Here is a 21220-nt window from a genome sequence, read left to right as displayed (position 1 = left end):
TGTCAGATATTTTAATCTGAATACGCGATTAAACTGACCAGTTACAAAACTTGGTCATATGCCTAACATTGATGGGAAAGTACAAACTGGATCACGAAATAACATCTTGAATGAAGGGCAATTGATACCTACGGAAAGGACTTAAGATAATATTTACAGATTAAATGGTATTACTGAGTCGGCCATTTAAAACTAAAAATCCTTTCTTCTAAAAAAGAACATTATTTCTGATTATTAAAATGTCCTCTTTAAAGAAAATAAAAGGTTTTCATCCACGCGATCTTTGCGTGAGGACTAGAGAAAATAACTGAACACTCAAACACAAGTAGACTTAAAAAGGTTCAAACTAGTAACCAGGTGGCTGAAATCCTGGCAGCCGAAAATTGTCCTACATACTAAACAAAGTGTAGGCTATTAGTACAAACTTACAAGTGGTAATTATAATTACGTTCCCAATCTGAAACATCATACTCATTTGGCGAGTTAGTAAATAATGGTTTAGCTCTTGATACTAAAGAGGAATCATAAATTCGTCTACTGTTCTCTTGAGAGAGAACAGAGTACGCTTCGTTGATCCTTTTAAACGTCTTAATATCACCGTCATTTTTGTCAGGATGATACTGTATAGATAACAGATTAGAAAAGTAATTATCAGCTTACTTTTTTTGATAGTTCGATAAAATCTGAACGAATTTCACTATACGAGGCGGATTTTTTAATTCCTAACGTATCATAATGTGTTTGAGATGAAACTGAACGGCGAAATTTATAAAAGAATTGGAAACTATTTGTTCGGTGAAGTCCTGTGATCATAGATAACCAGGTTTGACAATCATAGTACGCACAAATTGAATACTAGCTCGACTGAAATGTAAAAATGATACTTATTACAAACAAAGACCTGAAGAAAATCATAATTTACATGGAGAAAGTTACCTGTATCTGTCTGTCAAATGCGGTCGGTAGAAAGTTGTAAGTTGTGTGGCTGGTGATACTTATTACTGATATGGATCTAATTTATTTATTATTTATTTTAACATAGATATTGGTACAAGGAGGCAACAAATACATATGCGCCACACAAATCTTATTTGATATGTGTGAGGGCTGTGATACTGCCCGGGTGCCCAAACCGAAGCAGGTGGTTTTCTTAGGGAGCCACCCCGGAGCCTTCGACCTGAAAATCTGATCCACAAGGCAGTGGAGCAACGTAAGGAGATGCAGTCCCATGGTAGCCGGTGACCAACGATTGGTTCATACGCCATTTGTTCCTTCAGGATACTGGAGCCCATATGCACTATTGGTTTGGAATCAGGGTTTTCCAAATCCCCTAGATGGACTCTCCGTGTCCACCGGCCCGGCTCAAGCGCCGGACATTCGCTTTTCGTCCTCTCATTTTCGTAAACAACACCCCCGCCACGAGAAGGCAGTGAGTAGGACTTCCCTGACAGAGGCTATGTACGCGTGGCCATGTGAGAGCATTTTGAGGGGGAGTGCGAACTCTCCCCACTCTCGGCCGTACCCGGGCATTTGGGGGCGATATGGATCTATAGCCTTTAAGAATCAGTGACTCCACAAAATCTAGATAAGTTACTCAATACTGAAGTTAGACATGTGATTCACTAATGAGCTTATGTATGATCCAACTGGGTGCGACAATCAGACATTAGTACAACGGCACGGCCGAGGGTGGAGAGAGTTAGCTCTCCCTGTCGAAATACTCTCACATGGCCATGCGTATTCAGCCACTATTAGGGAAGCACGACTCGCTGCCTTCTCGCGGCAGGTGTATTGTTTACGATATTGGGAGGACGAAAACGAATTGACTATCACAAATGAAGTTAATCAGGACTGCCCATATCTCTCTTTTTTATTTGATCTCACTGAAGTAGTAATATTGAGTTGAGGATTTGAAGTTGTATGTCCCAAAATCGATTAGTCTTTCGTATGCATTTACCCTGCTTCATTCCCTGAAACTCCAGCATAGTATTAACTCGTAACTGGCATTCTTTGATTTTATTGACTCCTTTTGGGCTGCACGTTTTAGATATTTAAAGAAATTGAGATTCAATCCATTTGCCGTTCTCTCGGTTTTTTCATGAAGTTTGTGAGCATAGTTTGCCAATTAATTGTAGAGTGGTAAACATTGTCTAAAAGAGGTTTCATGTGGCTTGTCAATGTTTATAACTTCTTAGTTCAACAATAGCGTACCCTTAGATAAGCCACAAGCTTTAGGTACTTAAATGTTAATTTAGAGAATATTCGAATATTATTTTTTATCACTGCTAGGACATCCGTCATACTACTAGCAAGTGAACCTATTTATTATTATCAGTCGTGGGATTCACTTCATTATCAGTGATCGGTAAACTAACCTCATTGATTTATTCGTCATATATTCACGAAAATACCACTGCATACAGTTTAGAGAAAACATAGAAAACGTCTGTCTAAAAACAGCATTGTTCGTGAATATGAAAAGTCTATGCACTCTGCTTACGTCGAGTGGAGACTTTTTTATGGTCGTTATAAACAACTACACTTTAGGGCTAAGATTTGAATAAACTGACATGTCGGAAAGTCCTCTTCAATACTTCTTGGGAAACGACTGTTAATTTCAAGACATTCCCTAAGATGGGAAAAATTCGCACAATTTATACCGAACTGGGGAATATTGCGATTATTTGATACGTTGTCATCTATTTTCACCAACTTTCCCTAAGGAAATCCTAATTAATTATACCAAACAACCAATATTGGTTGTTCACTTGATTTTTCCTTTATATAAAGGAAAAATTAAGGTGAACAAATGAGAAATAAAGAGGTCGACGGGGTGAATGAAGTGAAAAAGTTTATTTTTCCCCTGACATCAGTTACTTGAGAGAAGTCTTGACTCCCCGCCTTTAAGTCGTGTTTTTTGGGAAAGTTAATTTATAGGCATCTGAACATGCCGCTTACTGTATATATTTTTAATAGATCCCTTAAACATAATATATCATTTCATCAGCAAAGAGAAAAATTTTCCTATACATATGTTCAAATGTGTTGACATAGGAAATTTCCTGTGATGTTTAGCAAAATTATTCCGACATTGTAATGGCAACCACAAATGGCTTACAAATGGTTCACATGGTTGTAGATGGAATAGAAAAAGCTTTCGCCTAGCGCAATTCCGTGTTTAGTAGCAGTGGATCACCAACACCTCCAGGCACGAACCTAGGTATATTAACGATAATAGAGGAAAAAGTAATTGGTAAATCATAGTAAGATATTATCCTTAGTCCTTAAGAATAGGTCATGCCACCTCTTAAAGGACTCCTGAAAAGTTGCTTGGACTAGCTCAGTCGACAGCGAATTCCATCGTTTCACAACTCTTGGGAAGCAGAATTTGTGGCTACAGTCCGTTCTGCTGTGTCGTGTCTCTAGTTCCTGGGTGTTACCCCTATGTTTTTGTCGCAGGTAAACTTAATTGGGTGTTTAAGGGAATGTCCAGAAGTGTTAAGGATACTGTAGGCCATTCATTAGAAGGTCACCTCTAAGACGCCTATACTGTAATGGGTAAAGGTCTAGTGACTGGAGACGCTCTTCATAAGGCTTGGATTCGAGTCCCCGAACTGATTTCATGGCTCGCCGTTGGATACTCTCCAAAGTGTCCTTCTCCTTTTGGAGTGAGGGAGGAAATACTATGTTTCCGTATTGTAAATGGGAACGAATGAAACTGTTGAAGATTATGTGGAAAGTTCTTCCGTCAAACTGGCCCAAAATGCGCTTCAATGTTACCAGTGCAAGGTTTGCTCGAAAGGCATTTTTGCCACAGTTAGCGTAAGACTTGAAATCGTAGGGTAACAGAACTCCTCAATCTTTTCGACTCGGAATGCTACTAGAGAGGAGTTTCTTAAGTTGAAACTGTAGTCTGCAAAATGTCTCAGATGGACTACTTTACATGTTGAAGTGTTAAAGGTAAGTCCGTTGTCGTCTGCCCGAATTTGAAGTCGGGTCAGATCGTCCTGAAGTGCCAGTATATCCTCACGGTTGCGTATCTCTCTCCAAAGTCTCACATCATCAGCAAAAAGTAATAAGTCTGAGGATACCTGTTGTGGAAGGTCGTCTATAAAATTAAGAAAATAAGATATCCTGGTATTAAATACTGGGGGACCCCACTAGGACACTCCATAGCCTGAGAAAAAGTGAGGTTAACCCTGGCCTCAGAATGTCGACTTTTAGATACGAAGTGAGCCAGTCAATTAGAGATGATTTGATACCCGATCGTTTGAGCTTATTGATAAGACATATATGGTTGACCCTATCAAAAGCTTTTGATGAGGTAAATGACGTCAACCTTCCTCTTGTGGTCAGGAATGATTGTCCGTCTGCCCACCGCAGTCAGCAAGTTGGTTAAACAAGAATGACCCTTCCTGAAACTATGCTGTCCTGGTGAAAAGAAATTTAAGGATAATAAATAGTCCTGTGTGCCGTCGCATATCGGGGACTACATAATTTTTAAAGGTATAAAGAGAGTTTCCATCGGTCTGCAGCCTCAAGTTTCGCCGCGTCGACCTCCTTTGTAAACTGATGTGAGGTGAGCCATCTTCCAAATTTCCAGTAGTTTGTTTGGGCCTAGTGATTATGGGAACATCACGCTAGGCGATGTTGCCAGGATTGAATCTGCTTCATTCAATATAGCACAGTGAACCGTATTTGAGCTAGGAGAAGTGTCTTTTCTTAGTTGCTGCAGTTTCCGGAACGTTAAGTCAGCGCCCAGGTTCACTTCGGAAAGTCCTGTGCAGTTGTAGATAAAGCTTTCATCAATATAGTTAGTGTGGGTCGGTTGAACTGTCCGAGAGTACTGTTCAGTCAGAAGTTTAGCGGCATCACCGTCGTTATTGGTCGGGCCATTAGGACCTAGAAGTTGTGAAACTTCAGTTTCGGCTTGTCGAAGGGAGGCTGCATAACGGTATAAGCCTTTCGGATTGGAGACAAATTTATCAATAAGCTTTATCTAGTACTGAGCCTGTCTCCTCTTATTGCCTTTGTGCATATGTTCCTCACATGCTTGTATTGCCTGTACGCATCGTTGTTATTAGTTTGCTTGTGTTCTGTCCAACAGTGAATTTTGTGGCTTAGCAAACGAAGAGTGCGGTCCTTGATGGTTGTAGGTTGTTTGTAGATATTGGGGACTATTTGAGGAACAGATTGCCTTGTAGCACATAAGAGAATGTGCAGCAAGAATACCCAAATGAGCGTCCACATCAAGTTGAGGGTGAATTTCGCAATCCATTTGTTGTAGATAGTCCTGTGAAGCTGACACATTCAACCGTTTTAAATCCTAGCGCCTGTTGTTAGCGAGATGTCTTAGCTCAGTGTTGCTGATAAAACTGAAGGCTCTGACGGCGTGATCGCTTCTCTATAAGGGAGCCAGAATTGGGAGGTTGTCAGCTAGGAATTCTTCCTTCGTAAATACCCAGTCTAAGTGCGACGGAGTCCGACTGTTTCTTCAGAGTTGCCAGCTTCACATTTCCGAATAATTCCTGATCCTCATTGAGGTTGAAGAGCCGAGCTTCAGTTGAGTTTTCACCCTCGATATATGCATGTTCTGCGAAAACGACTTTAAGAAAAACTTCGCGCGAGATTCCTTAGGAATGTGTTCGGATGAGATTGCGCTCAGAATATCGTATTTCAGGCAGTATTCTTACGTTCCCATCAGATTTCAGTAAGTGACTAACTAGCAGGATATCCTCTACGTCGGTAGCATTCTTGAGTGTTACACAAAGTAACCTCGGATGATTTGATTGCTTAGAGTCCCTTCCCCGAGTAAGCCGTGTGACCTCCAAAGACTATATTCTGAGAAGTTCAAGCTTCTTATTTAACTCTCCCCATAGAATCCCTTGATGTTACTCCCGCAATCTGGGGGAAGATAAGGGCTGTCTTTAGGGTTCATGACTGTGAGAGAATCATCGCGAACCGTGATTGTCTTCCCAGGTTTTCGAGTGAGTTCAGGTTGAGGACATTGTTGTTTGGACGTCAAAGCGCATTTCCGATTCCTAGGCTATATGATGACCGGACGGACATTCTTAGGGGTAGACTGTGCGGCTAAATCACCAGTTGATTTCCGTGCAATACTTGGGATGTTCAGCTTCTTAGATGGTGACGACTGGTCCTTTTTAACTTTGTTAGCGGGGATCCAATCACTTACAGAGTTTTTGAGAACCACCGTTGCGTTCAGGGCTCCTGTGCTGGGTAACCCAAGTTTGCTGAGGAAGTCTGTTTCCGCCGACGTTATGATAGTGCTAAGTCTCGGCATGTCATCACTAATGTTATTACGTGCTCCACCGATAGTAGCGCTGTCGAGATCCTTCTTTTTATTTCCATTGCGCGTCCTTGTTTGTCTACCCGCTTTATGACTGTCTTTTTTAAAGTTCGCTGGCAACATATTCCGCAGACTTGTCAACAGGACAATGATGTTACTCAGCAAAACTTCGGCATCCGTGTTGCACGTGGCACATACCCACTTATAATCCGACTTGGTGAATATGTTGTAAGCAATTGCTGTGAGATTTAAGAATGCCTAATGGAATCAACCTTTGTCGTACTGCATGCCAGAGGTAACAGCAAAACAGTATCCAGGTCGTTTGCATGACTTTCTCATGACCATATTGACATAAACTGTTTTATAGATGCTAGCAAAAGCCTAAGACCGTAAAAAAAACAGCACACTAAAAACTGGCAAAAATGGATGAAAAGGGGTAGTAGAAAAGGTTAGGATACACTAAAACTAGCCTTCACATGAAAAACTGAAAAAGGGAATAGTAAGCTGAGGTAAAAATTATAGTTAAATATTAGGTTGGGTAAAACTCAAATATGAAAGTAACCGAACAAACGTATAGCTCAAAACAGATTCCTTAGATCAGAACTAAAACATTTGTTGCGTAAGAACAGAGCAAACGTTTGAGAAGTGCAAATCACGTTAAGACTAATCTTCCCGTTCGAAAAGCGCGTGGACATTCAAACACGTGTAGTGCTCTCCGTTTTTGTTAATTACCATTAATTTGTATTGGCCTCCTTTTTATACGAGAACGCGACTGGTCTAATGGAAGGAATTATTATTATAACCAGTTGTACCAGTAATTGTTTTGCTTGTTTGTTTGACTGTTCTAAATATATTCTTCCTTGCGTTGATTGTGACCTTGCACGAATTCGATTACTTGTACTCATTTGGCACGATCATGGTATTCTTTCGATACACGAGATCGCCAAGAAATACATCTCGACTACAGCAATCAACTGCATTCTGATGTTTGGATTACGAAGTATCGCATCGGTTAGCTGATACGCAGTCTTCCTATGGTGGTGATCATAATCAAACGCGACTCGAAGTCGTACTACAATTTACATCATCCAACGCATGGTTTTAGGAAGTGTCATCCTTGGAAAGATGAACAAACATCCCAGCTCGCAAACGGAAGGTTTTTTTGTGTGAAAACCTGTCAATGTATACACATGAAATTTGCTCTTACAGATCATTCATCCGTACATATGCTTAGTTCGTTTGACTATGTTTGATGTGGTTATATACATATTTTATTATGGTTTTTATTTTTCTTACGCTGTCACTGAGTTTCCACGTTTATCCCTGAACTGCATCTATATTGTTTTAGTTGATACTTAGTTTAGATGGCAGCCATATTGGTTTGTTCCCCCTTTGATTGTGTTGCTTTCATTGACTAGAACTGTGCATTTTTGATTGTGAATTGAAACACTCTTCCAGAATTAGAAACACTGTGTTATAAAGCAACCAAATATTATTTTTTGAACGAATCTGTACGTGATCTATCCAGAAGGGATAGAATAACATTCATTTGTTGCGCTTGATTCGATCACTAATTGAACAACTATAGGTTGAATAACTGGGTGAACTGTCATTTACCCAATCATCTTGTTTTGGTCTCAACTGGACAATAGCGCGTATCTAAACGACTTGGACAGTTGTTCTTCAGTTCAAACCTCAGTTCGGATTCTACACATGTATAAAGAATTAACATCTATTATTAGCAATTCAGTTGACCTCGTAACGTCATCACATTTTTCAATAAAGTACTATGAATTTTAAATATACATCTAAGCTTACATCCTAGTAGATGAAATTGTCAAGAATTATGTTTTCTTTATTGGCTTCTTACTGAGGCAATACCTTCCAAATGTATTCATAATAATAGATACCTCGTGAATCCATGTGATCACATGTATCTCTTAGATTTATATATGCCGATTTTCTCATATTATCAAAAGATTCAGAATAAAAATAGCCTCAACTAGTCGTCACAGTCCAGATTACACTCTGATCGAGTAAACAAAAAGTATGTATATAAATGAATTGTAGCAGTTTAGGTTTATAGCAGTAGGTCCATTTCTATCTAAATATCAGATCATAAACGTACGCTTGTATGATGACTTGTGGAAATTGTTATTTAGTCATTCCTAACGTTGAAAATATTTTCGCTGAGTTTTTTGTAAATCAAGTAATGAATATTGGTAAAGATAGTAATATTTTCGATGAATTTGTAAATTCCATGCGGAGTAATCAGTTAAATTGGATGACAGATTCCAGAAATTATATGTTAGCATGCAAATGAGGAAATATGAAATTATGTCTTTCAATGAGTACAAAACAACCAAACACTAAATCGAAGACTGTTGTAACTAGTGACCGCCGATTGACGGCAGTGACTTATCGATCGGACCAATGACGCGCATACCCGTATGAGCAGCCTAGAGTTCTGATTGACCCTACTTTCCGCCTGGCCCAAACAGTTAAGTCCAGAACACCAGTCTCAGCCTCTGCAATATGAATCATTATAATTCAAACATACTGAGTTTATATACCAATCAAACAGACCACAACGTACCAATAAAATATGAAACAACATTTGTACAAGAACTCGCTAGATGTGGCTGTGAATGAGGGAGGTAATAATTAATATACTGGGTATAACTCAAAAATGCTAAAACGTATAATAAGATTTTGAGTCAAAATAAAGCTTATAATATGAGGAATATGAATATGCATTGTTTAGTTACTTAATAATTATACAATAGAAATATACGTTTAGTATTGGTCCATCAATAGATCCTAAAAGTTGCCATTCATTATTCTTGTCGGGACATAACAAAGATATTATGGTTTCTTGAAAGATAAATAAACAGAAAGTATAGCAAATTAAATATAAGATTATTAATATTGGAATTTGTAATGAATGCAGTCAACAAGGAATTAACTTATTCGAATTAGATAACCGTGACTATAACAAGCGTATTAACTCATACTTATGTGATTGACGACAAGTTGAGACATACGGCAACAGATATAAAAGTTTATACAACTGAATTATACAAATCGATGGCAAAAAGCAATTTTTACTTCTTTTTATTATTGAAAATCTCTGATGGAATTAATATTTACACAACAGATTAAAACATGGTCTGGCTTAAATTGACTCGTGAGTTCAACTTTGAAAACACTACAATCTCCACAAATCCCCAAAATTGATAATTGACTAAAACTCTGCAGTGGTGTGAAGTCCTTGAAATCGAGTAACCTAAATACGTTGACGGTTTAAAATACTGCATTATATTACAAGCCGATATAATGTTGTTTGCTTAGTAGACCTGCCTACTAAATGTGAATCAATACTCCTATTCTCAACAACAAATAATGTTGACCCTATTTTACATTGGTTTTAGTGTGAGGGCAGGATTGCATTCTGACTGACCGTTTTGTGGTTCTTAATTTTGAAGTATATGTAATCTATTAAAGAAGTATGGTCATAATCACTTTGAAAATTAGTTTGGATCTAAAAACTATTCAGTTGAAAATCGAGAGTGAATAATCCATTTAACACAGGTCTATTGAATTATTGCGTTATGCCAATTCTCAACAGTAAATAAATGAAATTTTAGTCTTGCATCGTTATGTTTAACAAGATATACATACATAATTTGGATTCAACGAGTTGATTACCTTGGTAGTGAGATTATTATTTATTGGACGTAATACAAAAGAATTTGAAATGAACTTGTTGAATTAGTTGAATGTCAATACCACTTTCAATATGATTATTATGGATAAGCGTTAAACTTCTTATTCACAAATGATACTTGGGTCTAATCACAATTAAATATGCGTTTAAAAACGATCACAGTCATGAGATACATATGCGTTTACTTCAAACGTTCAAAACGAGCAACCAAATACAGTGAAGAAGAGTTCAATATATGAAGGAAGTATATGGAATAACCTCAAATATTCCTGATGCATACTAGCAAACTGAGTTCAGCAGTGCACAACACGGCTAATATAGGTGTACTTTGTAAAGAGTGAAGCTAACAATCAGAACCACTTAACAAACTAATTTATCATAGACATGGCAGTTCTTCATCGAGTTCTGTGTTCATATTCACAAGTCTCACGGAGAAATTGAGGTCTCATGAAGTGAGTAACCTCGAAGTATCAATCGCATACTTCTATGGATTCTTGACAATTTGATGGTAATACTTTACAACTAGCACATAATAAACTTAATTTTACGATCCATGCCTGCCATACATTTTTCATGACAAAAAAGCTATCGAGCTTAAGTGAGTTGGAGTTCTTATAAAGACACCTGAATTCCGTAGAGTTTAACTAAAACTATACTTCATGAGTACCAAAGTGAGTAAAATGTGTATTCTGGATTTCTTTGGCAGTCATTACCAAAAGTATAATCATCGTTGAGTTAAACAAGTGAACAAATAGAGAGAAAGAATATTTCCTTTCAACTAAGTTCCCAACAATTACAGGTCAGTTTGTTTATAGTTTTACTACGCCGTCACTGAGTTTCCACGTTTATCCCTGAACTGCATCTATATTGTTTTAGTTGATACTTAGTTTAGATGGCAGCCATATTGGTTTGTTCCCCTTTGATTGTGTTGCTTTCATTGACTAGAACTGTGCATTTTTGATTGTGAATTGAAACACTCTTCCAGAATTAGAAACACTGTGTTATAAAGCAACCAAATATTATTTTTGAACGAATCTGTACGTGATCTATCCAGAAGGGATAGAATAACATTCATTTGTTGCGCTTGATTCGATCACTAATTGAACAACTATAGGTTGAATAACTGGGTGAACTGTCATTTACCCAATCATCTTGTTTTGGTCTCAACTGGACAATAGCGCGTATCTAAACGACTTGGACAGTTGTTCTTCAGTTCAAACCTCAGTTCGGATTCTACACATGTATAAAGAATTAACATCTATTATTAGCAATTCAGTTGACCTCGTAACGTCATCACATTTTTCAATAAAGTACTATGAATTTTAAATATACATCTAAGCTTACATCCTAGTAGATGAAATTGTCAAGAATTATGTTTTCTTTATTGGCTTCTTACTGAGGCAATACCTTCCAAATGTATTCATAATAATAGATACCTCGTGAATCCATGTGATCACATGTATCTCTTAGATTTATATATGCCGATTTTCTCATATTATCAAAAGATTCAGAATAAAAATAGCCTCAACTAGTCGTCACAGTCCAGATTACACTCTGATCGAGTAAACAAAAGTATGTATATAAATGAATTGTAGCAGTTTAGGTTTATAGCAGTAGGTCCATTTCTATCTAAATATCAGATCATAAACGTACGCTTGTATGATGACTTGTGGAAATTGTTATTTAGTCATTCCTAACGTTGAAAATATTTTCGCTGAGTTTTTTGTAAATCAAGTAATGAATATTGGTAAAGATAGTAATATTTTCGATGAATTTGTAAATTCCATGCGGAGTAATCAGTTAAATTGGATGACAGATTCCAGAAATTATATGTTAGCATGCAAATGAGGAAATATGAAATTATGTCTTTCAATGAGTACAAAACAACCAAACACTAAATCGAAGACTGTTGTAACTAGTGACCGCCGATTGACGGCAGTGACTTATCGATCGGACCAATGACGCGCATACCCGTATGAGCAGCCTAGAGTTCTGATTGACCCTACTTTCCGCCTGGCCCAGACAGTTAAGTCCAGAACACCAGTCTCAGCCTCTGCAATATGAATCATTATAATTCAAACATACTGAGTTTATATACCAATCAAACAGACCACAACGTACCAATAAAATATGAAACAACATTTGTACAAGAACTCGCTAGATGTGGCTGTGAATGAGGGAGGTAATAATTAATATACTGGGTATAACTCAAAAATGCTAAAACGTATAATAAGATTTTGAGTCAAAATAAAGCTTATAATATGAGGAATATGAATATGCATTGTTTAGTTACTTAATAATTATACAATAGAAATATACGTTTAGTATTGGTCCATCAATAGATCCTAAAAGTTGCCATTCATTATTCTTGTCGGGACATAACAAAGATATTATGGTTTCTTGAAAGATAAATAAACAGAAAGTATAGCAAATTAAATATAAGATTATTAATATTGGAATTTGTAATGAATGCAGTCAACAAGGAATTAACTTATTCGAATTAGATAACCGTGACTATAACAAGCGTATTAACTCATACTTATGTGATTGACGACAAGTTGAGACATACGGCAACAGATATAAAAGTTTATACAACTGAATTATACAAATCGATGGCAAAAAGCAATTTTTACTTCTTTTTATTATTGAAAATCTCTGATGGAATTAATATTTACACAACAGATTAAAACATGGTCTGGCTTAAATTGACTCGTGAGTTCAACTTTGAAAACACTACAATCTCCACAAATCCCCAAAATTGATAATTGACTAAAACTCTGCAGTGGTGTGAAGTCCTTGAAATCGAGTAACCTAAATACGTTGACGGTTTAAAATACTGCATTATATTACAAGCCGATATAATGTTGTTTGCTTAGTAGACCTGCCTACTAAATGTGAATCAATACTCCTATTCTCAACAACAAATAATGTTGACCCTATTTTACATTGGTTTTAGTGTGAGGGGCAGGATTGCATTCTGACTGACCGTTTTGTGGTTCTTAATTTTGAAGTATATGTAATCTATTAAAGAAGTATGGTCATAATCACTTTGAAAATTAGTTTGGATCTAAAAACTATTCAGTTGAAAATCGAGAGTGAATAATCCATTTAACACAGGTCTATTGAATTATTGCGTTATGCCAATTCTCAACAGTAAATAAATGAAATTTTAGTCTTGCATCGTTATGTTTAACAAGATATACATACATAATTTGGATTCAACGAGTTGATTACCTTGGTAGTGAGATTATTATTTATTGGACGTAATACAAAAGAATTTGAAATGAACTTGTTGAATTAGTTGAATGTCAATACCACTTTCAATATGATTATTATGGATAAGCGTTAAACTTCTTATTCACAAATGATACTTGGGTCTAATCACAATTAAATATGCGTTTAAAAAACGATCACAGTCATGAGATACATATGCGTTTACTTCAAACGTTCAAAACGAGCAACCAAATACAGTGAAGAAGAGTTCAATATATGAAGGAAGTATATGGAATAACCTCAAATATTCCTGATGCATACTAGCAAACTGAGTTCAGCAGTGCACAACACGGCTAATATAGGTGTACTTTGTAAAGAGTGAAGCTAACAATCAGAACCACTTAACAAACTAATTTATCATAGACATGGCAGTTCTTCATCGAGTTCTGTGTTCATATTCACAAGTCTCACGGAGAAATTGAGGTCTCATGAAGTGAGTAACCTCGAAGTATCAATCGCATACTTCTATGGATTCTTGACAATTTGATGGTAATACTTTACAACTAGCACATAATAAACTTAATTTTACGATCCATGCCTGCCATACATTTTTCATGACAAAAAGCTATCGAGCTTAAGTGAGTTGGAGTTCTTATAAAGACACCTGAATTCCGTAGAGTTTAACTAAAACTATACTTCATGAGTACCAAAGTGAGTAAAATGTGTATTCTGGATTTCTTTGGCAGTCATTACCAAAAGTATAATCATCGTTGAGTTAAACAAGTGAACAAATAGAGAGAAAGAATATTTCCTTTCAACTAAGTTCCCAACAATTACAGGTCAGTTTGTTTATAGTTTTACTACGCCGTCACTGAGTTTCCACGTTTATCCCTGAACTGCATCTATATTGTTTTAGTTGATACTTAGTTTAGATGGCAGCCATATTGGTTTGTTCCCCTTTGATTGTGTTGCTTTCATTGACTAGAACTGTGCATTTTGATTGTGAATTGAAACACTCTTCCAGAATTAGAAACACTGTGTTATAAAGCAACCAAATATTATTTTTGAACGAATCTGTACGTGATCTATCCAGAAGGGATAGAATAACATTCATTTGTTGCGCTTGATTCGATCACTAATTGAACAACTATAGGTTGAATAACTGGGTGAACTGTCATTTACCCAATCATCTTGTTTTGGTCTCAACTGGACAATAGCGCGTATCTAAACGACTTGGACAGTTGTTCTTCAGTTCAAACCTCAGTTCGGATTCTACACATGTATAAAGAATTAACATCTATTATTAGCAATTCAGTTGACCTCGTAACGTCATCACATTTTTCAATAAAGTACTATGAATTTTAAATATACATCTAAGCTTACATCCTAGTAGATGAAATTGTCAAGAATTATGTTTTCTTTATTGGCTTCTTACTGAGGCAATACCTTCCAAATGTATTCATAATAATAGATACCTCGTGAATCCATGTGATCACATGTATCTCTTAGATTTATATATGCCGATTTTCTCATATTATCAAAAGATTCAGAATAAAAATAGCCTCAACTAGTCGTCACAGTCCAGATTACACTCTGATCGAGTAAACAAAAAGTATGTATATAAATGAATTGTAGCAGTTTAGGTTTATAGCAGTAGGTCCATTTCTATCTAAATATCAGATCATAAACGTACGCTTGTATGATGACTTGTGGAAATTGTTATTTAGTCATTCCTAACGTTGAAAATATTTTCGCTGAGTTTTTGTAAATCAAGTAATGAATATTGGTAAAGATAGTAATATTTTCGATGAATTTGTAAATTCCATGCGGAGTAATCAGTTAAATTGGATGACAGATTCCAGAAATTATATGTTAGCATGCAAATGAGGAAATATGAAATTATGTCTTTCAATGAGTACAAAACAACCAAACACTAAATCGAAGACTGTTGTAACTAGTGACCGCCGATTGACGGCAGTGACTTATCGATCGGACCAATGACGCGCATACCCGTATGAGCAGCCTAGAGTTCTGATTGACCCTACTTTCCGCCTGGCCCAAACAGTTAAGTCCAGAACACCAGTCTCAGCCTCTGCAATATGAATCATTATAATTCAAACATACTGAGTTTATATACCAATCAAACAGACCACAACGTACCAATAAAATATGAAACAACATTTGTACAAGAACTCGCTAGATGTGGCTGTGAATGAGGGAGGTAATAATTAATATACTGGGTATAACTCAAAAATGCTAAAACGTATAATAAGATTTTGAGTCAAAATAAAGCTTATAATATGAGGAATATGAATATGCATTGTTTAGTTACTTAATAATTATACAATAGAAATATACGTTTAGTATTGGTCCATCAATAGATCCTAAAAGTTGCCATTCATTATTCTTGTCGGGACATAACAAAGATATTATGGTTTCTTGAAAGATAAATAAACAGAAAGTATAGCAAATTAAATATAAGATTATTAATATTGGAATTTGTAATGAATGCAGTCAACAAGGAATTAACTTATTCGAATTAGATAACCGTGACTATAACAAGCGTATTAACTCATACTTATGTGATTGACGACAAGTTGAGACATACGGCAACAGATATAAAAGTTTATACAACTGAATTATACAAATCGATGGCAAAAAGCAATTTTTACTTCTTTTTATTATTGAAAATCTCTGATGGAATTAATATTTACACAACAGATTAAAACATGGTCTGGCTTAAATTGACTCGTGAGTTCAACTTTGAAAACACTACAATCTCCACAAATCCCCAAAATTGATAATTGACTAAAACTCTGCAGTGGTGTGAAGTCCTTGAAATCGAGTAACCTAAATACGTTGACGGTTTAAAATACTGCATTATATTACAAGCCGATATAATGTTGTTTGCTTAGTAGACCTGCCTACTAAATGTGAATCAATACTCCTATTCTCAACAACAAATAATGTTGACCCTATTTTACATTGGTTTTAGTGTGAGGGCAGGATTGCATTCTGACTGACCGTTTTGTGGTTCTTAATTTTGAAGTATATGTAATCTATTAAAGAAGTATGGTCATAATCACTTTGAAAATTAGTTTGGATCTAAAAACTATTCAGTTGAAAATCGAGAGTGAATAATCCATTTAACACAGGTCTATTGAATTATTGCGTTATGCCAATTCTCAACAGTAAATAAATGAAATTTTAGTCTTGCATCGTTATGTTTAACAAGATATACATACATAATTTGGATTCAACGAGTTGATTACCTTGGTAGTGAGATTATTATTTATTGGACGTAATACAAAAGAATTTGAAATGAACTTGTTGAATTAGTTGAATGTCAATACCACTTTCAATATGATTATTATGGATAAGCGTTAAACTTCTTATTCACAAATGATACTTGGGTCTAATCACAATTAAATATGCGTTTAAAAAACGATCACAGTCATGAGATACATATGCGTTTACTTCAAACGTTCAAAACGAGCAACCAAATACAGTGAAGAAGAGTTCAATATATGAAGGAAGTATATGGAATAACCTCAAATATTCCTGATGCATACTAGCAAACTGAGTTCAGCAGTGCACAACACGGCTAATATAGGTGTACTTTGTAAAGAGTGAAGCTAACAATCAGAACCACTTAACAAACTAATTTATCATAGACATGGCAGTTCTTCATCGAGTTCTGTGTTCATATTCACAAGTCTCACGGAGAAATTGAGGTCTCATGAAGTGAGTAACCTCGAAGTATCAATCGCATACTTCTATGGATTCTTGACAATTTGATGGTAATACTTTACAACTAGCACATAATAAACTTAATTTTACGATCCATGCCTGCCATACATTTTTCATGACAAAAAAGCTATCGAGCTTAAGTGAGTTGGAGTTCTTATAAAGACACCTGAATTCCGTAGAGTTTAACTAAAACTATACTTCATGAGTACCAAAGTGAGTAAAATGTGTATTCTGGATTTCTTTGGCAGTCATTACCAAAAGTATAATCATCGTTGAGTTAAACAAGTGAACAAATAGAGAGAAAGAATATTTCCTTTCAACTAAGTTCCCAACAATTACAGGTCAGTTTGTTTATAGTTTTACTACGCCGTCACTGAGTTTCCACGTTTATCCCTGAACTGCATCTATATTGTTTTAGTTGATACTTAGTTTAGATGGCAGCCATATTGGTTTGTTCCCCCTTTGATTGTGTTGCTTTCATTGACTAGAACTGTGCATTTTTGATTGTGAATTGAAACACTCTTCCAGAATTAGAAACACTGTGTTATAAAGCAACCAAATATTATTTTTGAACGAATCTGTACGTGATCTATCCAGAAGGGATAGAATAACATTCATTTGTTGCGCTTGATTCGATCACTAATTGAACAACTATAGGTTGAATAACTGGGTGAACTGTCATTTACCCAATCATCTTGTTTTGGTCTCAACTGGACAATAGCGCGTATCTAAACGACTTGGACAGTTGTTCTTCAGTTCAAACCTCAGTTCGGATTCTACACATGTATAAAGAATTAACATCTATTATTAGCAATTCAGTTGACCTCGTAACGTCATCACATTTTTCAATAAAGTACTATGAATTTTAAATATACATCTAAGCTTACATCCTAGTAGATGAAATTGTCAAGAATTATGTTTTCTTTATTGGCTTCTTACTGAGGCAATACCTTCCAAATGTATTCATAATAATAGATACCTCGTGAATCCATGTGATCACACGTATCTCTTAGATTTATATATGCCGATTTTCTCATATTATCAAAAGATTCAGAATAAAAATAGCCTCAACTAGTCGTCACAGTCCAGATTACACTCTGATCGAGTAAACAAAAAGTATGTATATAAATGAATTGTAGCAGTTTAGGTTTATAGCAGTAGGTCCATTTCTATCTAAATATCAGATCATAAACGTACGCTTGTATGATGACTTGTGGAAATTGTTATTTAGTCATTCCTAACGTTGAAAATATTTTCGCTGAGTTTTTTGTAAATCAAGTAATGAATATTGGTAAAGATAGTAATATTTTCGATGAATTTGTAAATTCCATGCGGAGTAATCAGTTAAATTGGATGACAGATTCCAGAAATTATACGTTAGCATGCAAATGAGGAAATATGAAATTATGTCTTTCAATGAGTACAAAACAACCAAACACTAAATCGAAGACTGTTGTAACTAGTGACCGCCGATTGACGGCAGTGACTTATCGATCGGACCAATGACGCGCATACCCGTATGAGCAGCCTAGAGTTCTGATTGACCCTACTTTCCGCCTGGCCCAGACAGTTAAGTCCAGAACACCAGTCTCAGCCTCTGCAATATGAATCATTATAATTCAAACATACTGAGTTTATATACCAATCAAACAGACCACAACGTACCAATAAAATATGAAACAACATTTGTACAAGAACTCGCTAGATGTGGCTGTGAATGAGGAGGTAATAATTAATATACTGGGTATAACTCAAAAATGCTAAAACGTATAATAAGATTTTGAGTCAAAATAAAGCTTATAATATGAGGAATATGAATATGCATTGTTTAGTTACTTAATAATTATACAATAGAAATATACGTTTAGTATTGGTCCATCAATAGATCCTAAAAGTTGCCATTCATTATTCTTGTCGGGACATAACAAAGATATTATGGTTTCTTGAAAGATAAATAAACAGAAAGTATAGCAAATTAAATATAAGATTATTAATATTGGAATTTGTAATGAATGCAGTCAACAAGGAATTAACTTATTCGAATTAGATAACCGTGACTATAACAAGCGTATTAACTCATACTTATGTGATTGACGACAAGTTGAGACATACGGCAACAGATATAAAAGTTTATACAACTGAATTATACAAATCGATGGCAAAAAAGCAATTTTTACTTCTTTTTATTATTGAAAATCTCTGATGGAATTAATATTTACACAACAGATTAAAACATGGTCTGGCTTAAATTGACTCGTGAGTTCAACTTTGAAAACACTACAATCTCCACAAATCCCCAAAATTGATAATTGACTAAAACTCTGCAGTGGTGTGAAGTCCTTGAAATCGAGTAACCTAAATACGTTGACGGTTTAAAATACTGCATTATATTACAAGCCGATATAATGTTGTTTGCTTAGTAGACCTGCCTACTAAATGTGAATCAATACTCCTATTCTCAACAACAAATAATGTTGACCCTATTTTACATTGGTTTTAGTGTGAGGGCAGGATTGCATTCTGACTGACCGTTTTGTGGTTCTTAATTTTGAAGTATATGTAATCTATTAAAGAAGTATGGTCATAATCACTTTGAAAATTAGTTTGGATCTAAAAACTATTCAGTTGAAAATCGAGAGTGAATAATCCATTTAACACAGGTCTATTGAATTATTGCGTTATGCCAATTCTCAACAGTAAATAAATGAAATTTTAGTCTTGCATCGTTATGTTTAACAAGACATACATACATAATTTGGATTCAACGAGTTGATTACCTTGGTAGTGAGATTATTATTTATTGGACGTAATACAAAAGAATTTGAAATGAACTTGTTGAATTAGTTGAATGTCAATACCACTTTCAATATGATTATTATGGATAAGCGTTAAACTTCTTATTCACAAATGATACTTGGGTCTAATCACAATTAAATATGCGTTTAAAAAACGATCACAGTCATGAGATACATATGCGTTTACTTCAAACGTTCAAAACGAGCAACCAAATACAGTGAAGAAGAGTTCAATATATGAAGGAAGTATATGGAATAACCTCAAATATTCCTGATGCATACTAGCAAACTGAGTTCAGCAGTGCACAACACGGCTAATATAGGTGTACTTTGTAAAGAGTGAAGCTAACAATCAGAACCACTTAACAAACTAATTTATCATAGACATGGCAGTTCTTCATCGAGTTCTGTGTTCATATTCACAAGTCTCACGGAGAAATTGAGGTCTCATGAAGTGAGTAACCTCGAAGTATCAATCGCATACTTCTATGGATTCTTGACAATTTGATGGTAATACTTTACAACTAGCACATAATAAACTTAATTTTACGATCCATGCCTGCCATACATTTTTCATGACAAAAAAGCTATCGAGCTTAAGTGAGTTGGAGTTCTTATAAAGACACCTGAATTCCGTAGAGTTTAACTAAAACTATACTTCATGAGTACCAAAGTGAGTAAAATGTGTATTCTGGATTTCTTTGGCAGTCATTACCAAAAGTATAATCATCGTTGAGTTAAACAAGTGAACAAATAGAGAGAAAGAATATTTCCTTTCAACTAAGTTCCCAACAATTACAGGTCAGTTTGTTTATAGTTTTACTACGCCGTCACTGAGTTTCCACGTTTATCCCTGAACTGCATCTATATTGTTTTAGTTGATACTTAGTTTAGATGGCAGCCATATTGGTTTGTTCCCCCTTTGATTGTGTTGCTTTCATTGACTAGAACTGTGCATTTTTGATTGTGAATTGAAACACTCTTCCAGAATTAGAAACACTGTGTTATAAAGCAACCAAATATTATTTTTTGAACGAATCTGTACGTGATCTATCCAGAAGGGATAGAATAACATTCATTTGTTGCGCTTGATTCGATCACTAATTGAACAACTATAGGTTGAATAACTGGGTGAACTGTCATTTACCCAATCATCTTGTTTTGGTCTCAACTGGACAATAGCGCGTATCTAAACGACTTGGACAGTTGTTCTTCAGTTCAAACCTCAGTTCGGATTCTACACATGTATAAAGAATTAACATCTATTATTAGCAATTCACAGCATCTTCGTATGGATAGACTGTGTCCAGTAATCCCCAATATTGCGACTTCTGTGAGTCTTACCACAACGTTAGGATCTAAAAATTTTAAGTTTCTGGATGAAATAATGGACTCTATACTACCTGTATCCCCAATCAAGTCATGAAT

General features: G+C 35.6%; 1 protein-coding gene across 1 annotated transcript; it reads right to left on the bottom strand.

Moving 5' to 3' along the window:
• Positions 1-425: 425 nt before the first annotated feature.
• DNAJC4_1 (DnaJ sub C member 4) lies at positions 426-1050 on the bottom strand (the record flags this gene model as incomplete). The annotated part of the gene is made up of 3 exons (XM_035730698.2): positions 937-1050; positions 661-901; positions 426-620 (listed from the first exon to the last, which is right to left on the bottom strand). The coding sequence occupies exons 2-3, from the start codon at positions 811-813 to the stop codon at positions 426-428; spliced, it is 348 nt and encodes a 115-aa protein (XP_035586243.1). The 5' UTR covers positions 814-901; positions 937-1050.
• Positions 1051-21220: the final 20170 nt, after the last annotated feature.

This window comes from Schistosoma haematobium, chromosome 1, assembly GCF_000699445.3.
Source record: "Schistosoma haematobium chromosome 1, whole genome shotgun sequence".
Taxonomy (NCBI): domain Eukaryota; kingdom Metazoa; phylum Platyhelminthes; class Trematoda; order Strigeidida; family Schistosomatidae; genus Schistosoma; species Schistosoma haematobium.
This window is presented reverse-complemented; position numbering and strand designations above follow the sequence as displayed.